The following is a 6,170-nucleotide window of genomic DNA, read 5'->3' on the forward strand; positions in this document are numbered from 1 at the left end:
AACTAAGATCGAAGGGTTCAGAGGAGTTGAGGAGCCGTGAGAAGATTAGGAAGGGTAAGCTGACTTTGATTGAGGAGATGGGGAAATGCGAGATTAGGGATCTCGACTTGGAGGAGTTGGGCCGGCGTGAGGAGTTTTGCGTGAGGAGTTTGGGTCGAGATTAGGGTTCAGAGGAGATCACGCGGCAAGGAGAGGAGAAGGCGCTCGTGGAGAGGAGAAGGCGCTCGTGGAGAGGAGAAGGCGCTCGTGGAGAGGAGTGAAGAGGAGAAGGCACTCGTGGAGAGGAGAAGGAGAGGAGAAGGCACTCGTGGAGAGGAGTGGAGAGGAGAACTCGTGGAGAGGAGTGGTGAGGAGAAGGCGCGCGCGCGTTGAGGGTTTAGAGTTTAGCAAAGCGAGGGCTGCGAATTTATTTTAAGTGAGTTTAGGGGAAACATACACAACACTTTAAAAAATGTTTTTTAAAAAAATGTTGTCTTTGACCATAAACAACAACACTAAAGATAACACTTCATTAAAAACCGTTGTCTTTAGTAAAAAGTAAATACCATAGACAACGCTTTTCACTAAAAGCGTTGTAAAACAAAGAACGACAACGTTTTTATTAAAAAGCGTTGTCTATTGGGTGTTGTTGAATGCAAAAATTCTTGTAGTGCCTACTACAGATAAAGGAAAAGCTAAAGTATGAAAGGAAGGCGATAAGGTGGTGGTGATGAAGGTGTGTGATGGCTGGACTATGGAGAGATCATGAGTTTGCTAAGGAAACTGTCAAGACTCCTTCTTTGGAGTTTTCTTTCAGTTATTAAATTGATAGAGATTGTTTTAGTAGTTTCCCTTTGTCTATGTTAAGTTTATTCCGCATTGTAGTTGAGTTATTTCCTATTGTTGGAGTTCTTTTGTTTACTATTGCTAGGATAGTTTATTTTTAGCTATATATAAACTGCGTGGTGATGTTATTGCTTTGTATATGTATGTACTTATGATTATTGTCACCGGTACAGGGGAGACTCTGCCGAAATTTTTCGGTAGGGATTCCTCGTAGTTAAGTAGCGTACCGGTTAAGTAGAGTTAGTAGTTAAGTAACGGTCATCCTTAGAGTGTAGTAGCAGTAAGAAGGGTGGTCCTTACATCTTGAATCTGACACTATACCGTGGCTAATGAATTGTAGACATACATGTTTAAATATGATACCGTGCATGGACAATGGAAGCATCATGAGATAAAAGTGAAGGATTCCAAGACCCTTCTTTTTGGAGAGAACAAAGTTACTGTCTTTGGCATTAGGTCTTTAAACTCATGTTATCTGTGTCATACTGATAGAAGAAGCTGCTTTCCATGTTTCAATTTTGGTGAAAGTTGTTTACAAAGATTGTGGTTTGTGCTTAGAAACCCTGAGGAGATTCCTTGGGTCGAGACTGGAGCTGAGTTCGTTGTGGAGTCGACTGGTGTCTTCACCGACAAGGACAAGGCTGCTGCTCACTTAAAGGTAGGTGAGAATTACTGCATCGTAGGTTGCATTTCTCCACTGGATCTTCTTGCTTTGATGAAGAGGAATCTAGTTTTGCAAATCAAGGAATGAGATTAATGTTACGGACTAGTTTTATGTTGTTTGTGTCTGATGCTTGTACATGTGGATTTAATGTAATTAGTGATCAGGTGGGTCACTTTGGTTACAAAAATACATACTGCGTGCAACTAATATACATTCGATTTTAGGAACTTCATTCTAGATTTTTTTACTTCCCACCATTTCACATTTTTGTTCCTATCTTGATTCTTGAGTCATGGTCAGATTAGAGACCCAAATCTGCTGACCATTACATGTGGATTCACTGGCCTTGAAGTTCCTTAAAATTGTGAATGAAAATATATGAATTGCATTGACTAAAAAAATTTATGACATAAGAAGGTACGTGTTGATAAATCTGATTTTGTGAAGCAATTTGAAGCACAAGTTCATATGTTGGTGCTAGCATATGAAGGTGTTGTTGATTTTGTCTTTTTAAAGGTGACAAATCTAAATATTGACTTCATATTTGTTAGCTTGCATAGAAATTTTTTTGCCTGTAATGATATTCTGCATGTTGCTGTCTATAGTAATAATCTTGTTCAATGTCTCATTATTTTTATAAGACAGCTGGATGATTTTGATAAAATTCAAGCCTATGTTATATTGGAAGATTGTTTAGACATTATTGCTGTTGATGACATGTATAAATGACATTGGAAGACAAGGATGAGAATCCCTATTTTTCTGAATACCAGGGTGGTGCCAAGAATGTCATCATTTCTGCTCCAAGCAAGGATGCACCTATGTTTGTGGTGGGAGTGAATGAGCATGCATACACATCTGACATCAATATTGTCTCCAATGCTAGCTGCACCACCAACTGCCTTGCCCCTCTTGCAAAGGTTGTTAAACTTGAGACAGAGCATTTTAGCTTTGTGATGAAATTGGTGATAGGTGATTGATTTCTTTGATATGATAGGTCATTCATGATAGATTTGGAATTGCGGAAGGTTTGATGACGACTATGCATTCCATCACTGGTAATGTGTCTTTCAAGTTTAAAATCACATCTTTACATATATAGTTGGTATATATGTATTTAATTGTGGATACTTAATATTATTTGCAATAATGAGTGCATCAATGTATGACATGATTGATTGTCTTCTAGGGTATGCCAGTTGCACTGTCACTGGAATCAAAGTCCAATATTGTGGCCTATGGTACAGTTGTTCATGTCAATGGAGATGGAAAATTACTTCATGGTGTCCCGTTACCCATGAATTGCATGCGCGTCTCGATTGATGAGGTTGTGGAGAATCAGCAAGGTTGCCCTTTCCCATTCCAAATGAATGTAACACCATTGATGACGCTATAGGGACCCATGTTGCTTGGCCTGCACATTGGGTAGTGATGAAAAATGAGGTAAATTTCCTACTCAGTCGGGCACCACACTGTGAGTACATATTTAATTCTTCATTGAGAATATTTGAGGACTCGTTTCAGCAACCATAAATTTCCAGCTTCTGATTTGGTCAGTGTATGTTTTTCTGGTTTTTTTTCTCATTTGCTTGGCATATTTGACATATTCTCAATTTTCTCAAATAATTTCTTTTATTTGGCTTTGCTTCTTCATTACTGATTGTTTTTACTAAATTAATCTGGGTTTGTTAACAGTTAAAGAAAACAATTTACTTCAATGAAGAAATTGACGAAGTACGATCCGAATGGGTGGATTGCGTACTAGACTATATTCATTACTAGGTATAAATTACTAGACTTCAAAAGATGGTTGAACACTTTGTTTGTGACTCCATGACTTATTGATTTTGATTCCTTACTGCCAATAATTTGTTTGTTCACAACTAGCTATCTCCTTTGCTCAATACTTCATTCTTGCATTTCTACCATGAGCAGAATTAGCTGACATTTCTCTTATTTATTGCCTCTCTTTGTGGTTCCTTATTTATCTTATGAGTTGCTCTACAAATTTCTTGTTTGTACTCTCCTTATGGTTTTCATCTATATGCCATGACTTAATCTTGTTTTTCCTCCTATCTCAAAGTCTCCATGTATGCATCTTTAACGTTTTACCTAACATTTTTCTACCATCCAAGGAATATCTGATATCTGTTGGGATGTCCTAAATTCTGTACCTGTGTTTGTTTCATTTACTAGTTTAATTTCCTTGTCTAATCCTATAATTTATTATTTTTTCTTTTTACAATCGCATTTAAATTTTTACTATGTTGAACTACATACTTTGTTGATGACTCCTTGAGCATAATTCTACTGTGGCAAAAGTACATTCGAAATTCATTGTTGATGACAAATTTTTATTTCCTACTTCCATCTTGTTGGACCTTGCAAGTATCATCACGAATGACAATTATGATGCTTCATCAAGCACAACTATGTTAATCTATATGCATGTTAGTGATTGCTTGAGAATAATGAAATGAAGAGCTTGTAAAGACATTTCGTGTATGATCCATAGTATATTGATATACAAAACATCTATATACTGCAGTTTGATTTCTTAATAGTTTGCTCTATATACTTTTGCTTGGACGAGCAGTGCAAATTACCCGTGAATTGCACGTGCATTGCAGCTAAATTTGTTAGATTTTCTCTTTGTATTGATGAAATGGGAATGAAAAATCTTTTTTTCCAGCTGGAATGTAGTGAATGTTATAGCTCTTAATCTACACTTATTTGATTAACACTTTGGTTCTTTTAGGTGTCCTATGTAATTATTAAAGTTGTGCGTATGTGATTTCTATTTTGAGTAATTTTTGGTTGTTTTAGCTCTACAAACAATTCACCCTGACATAACTCATCATGATGATCCAATTCTTTTGGTTCAAGTTTTAATTGGAAGATTTTGAAGCCTTGTTTTTTACTTTCACTTATGCTTTTGTGATGGGTCTGTTTATTGCAGATCAATTTGCAGCTCCTGGTAACTTGTTACTTGCAAAATGGAAAAACATATTGTGCCTACCAAATACTCAAAGGTAATGCAGTCTGGAAAATGACACAAAAAATTGCATGAATATTTTGTTTCAAGATGTTAATGGATGTAATGCGCTTTGCATGGATTCTATTGATCTTGGATGATAGTTCACTTAAATAATGTTAGCTGCATGCAGTGCTAATTATTTAGTAAACTATGCTAAGCTAGGTATCACTGCTCCTAGTAGATTCCATGTACTGTTATTATCTAATAAACACCTCTTTTTGTTTCCTTCATTTGGTTTGTTTTTGCCTTCTATGCACTACAGATTGGTTAATTACATTCTCCTTTTGGAATTCTGAAATTTGATAAGTTTTGTTAAAATTTTCTCTTACAGGTCGGGCAATTCGTGAGACTTGAGTTTTTTTTATGCAAGAAGTAAGCTTTGTTAGGATGTAGCTTGCCTTGCTAATTTGTAAATTAACAGCCATATGGAGAACAACAAATGGAAAACATGTGATTTAATGTATATGGAGAACAGTAATGGAAAAGTTTTGTATTTTGATGAGTAACAACTCATTTTGTATATTTTTGTATATGTGGCTACAAGATGAATTATATATGGATGCTTATTTTGAATTTAATGTAGTAAATATTTAGTTTTGTATTGGTGGTTTGCTTATAGTAAAATAAGATTGGTTGTTTGGTATTAATGAACATTAAAGACAACAGTTAAAAATGTTGTAAAAATTAGGTAAACCACAACGAATTTTTTTTTTTTTGTAAAAAGTGATAAAAGACAACGGTTTTATCCATTGTAAAATATATTAAAACTGTTGTAAAAAAAATAAAATGTGTCAAATATTATCTACCACAACAGTTTATATCTGTTGTAAAAAATGTCTACCACAACTGTTTATTTCTGTTGTTGAAATTATCTACCACAACGGTTTTAAAACGTTGTCGTATCCTTCGTAGTCAAGTTTTGGGCATATAAACAACAACGGATAAAAATCGTTGTCAAATGTCTACAAAGACAACAGATTCAAAACCGTTGTCGTAGGGCAATACATTCTACAACGCCCTCAGTTACAACGGTTTTTTGACCCTACGACAACGGATAATATCCGTTGTCGTTTGCAGTTTTTGTTGTAGTGAAAATCCATAACAAAATATTTTTCGAAGTTTATTATAATAAACAACCCAATATAAAATACTTTAAAGTATTTGGGTGCCCAGCTTTTATCTTAAACACAAGAGAACACCTCTAAAGTTGAAAATGTAATTTTCTTAGGCTACTACCTAAATAGTAGAGGTTATAGGGTTTATAATAAGGTTACCTTAAGAATTGAAGAAACTACTAATGTGAAATTTGAAGAATCCAAACAAAACCAAGAACAAACACAACTTCAAGCAATTGAATTTGTTCAAAAAAATAATAACTCTGAAGGAACCAACCAAATTCTAAGTCATGAAGAAGAAGAACAACCTCAGGATAGTCAACCCCCTAGAACTATAAGAGTCAACCCAAATCACCCAACTGATCAAATAATTGGTGACCCAAAACTTAGGATTCAAACTAGATCATCCTTTAGAAATCTAAGTCAAATATCTTTAATCTCAAAAATTGAGCCCAAAACCATAGCCGAATCACTACTTGACCCAGACTGGGTCATAGCTATGCAAGAAGAATTAGCTCAATTTGAGTGT

General features: G+C 35.3%; 1 protein-coding gene across 1 annotated transcript; it reads left to right on the forward strand.

The window, feature by feature from the left end:
• Positions 1–1,293: 1,293 nt before the first annotated feature.
• Positions 1,294–2,885, forward strand: LOC122026605 (glyceraldehyde-3-phosphate dehydrogenase, cytosolic-like). Its single transcript, XM_042585341.1, has 5 exons — positions 1,294–1,304; positions 1,384–1,483; positions 2,263–2,409; positions 2,487–2,552; positions 2,679–2,885. The coding sequence occupies exons 1-5, from the start codon at positions 1,294–1,296 to the stop codon at positions 2,883–2,885; spliced, it is 531 nt and encodes a 176-aa protein (XP_042441275.1).
• The last annotated feature ends 3,285 nt before the right edge of the window (positions 2,886–6,170 follow it).

This window comes from Zingiber officinale, chromosome 10A (assembly GCF_018446385.1).
Source record: "Zingiber officinale cultivar Zhangliang chromosome 10A, Zo_v1.1, whole genome shotgun sequence".
NCBI lineage: Eukaryota > Viridiplantae > Streptophyta > Magnoliopsida > Zingiberales > Zingiberaceae > Zingiber > Zingiber officinale.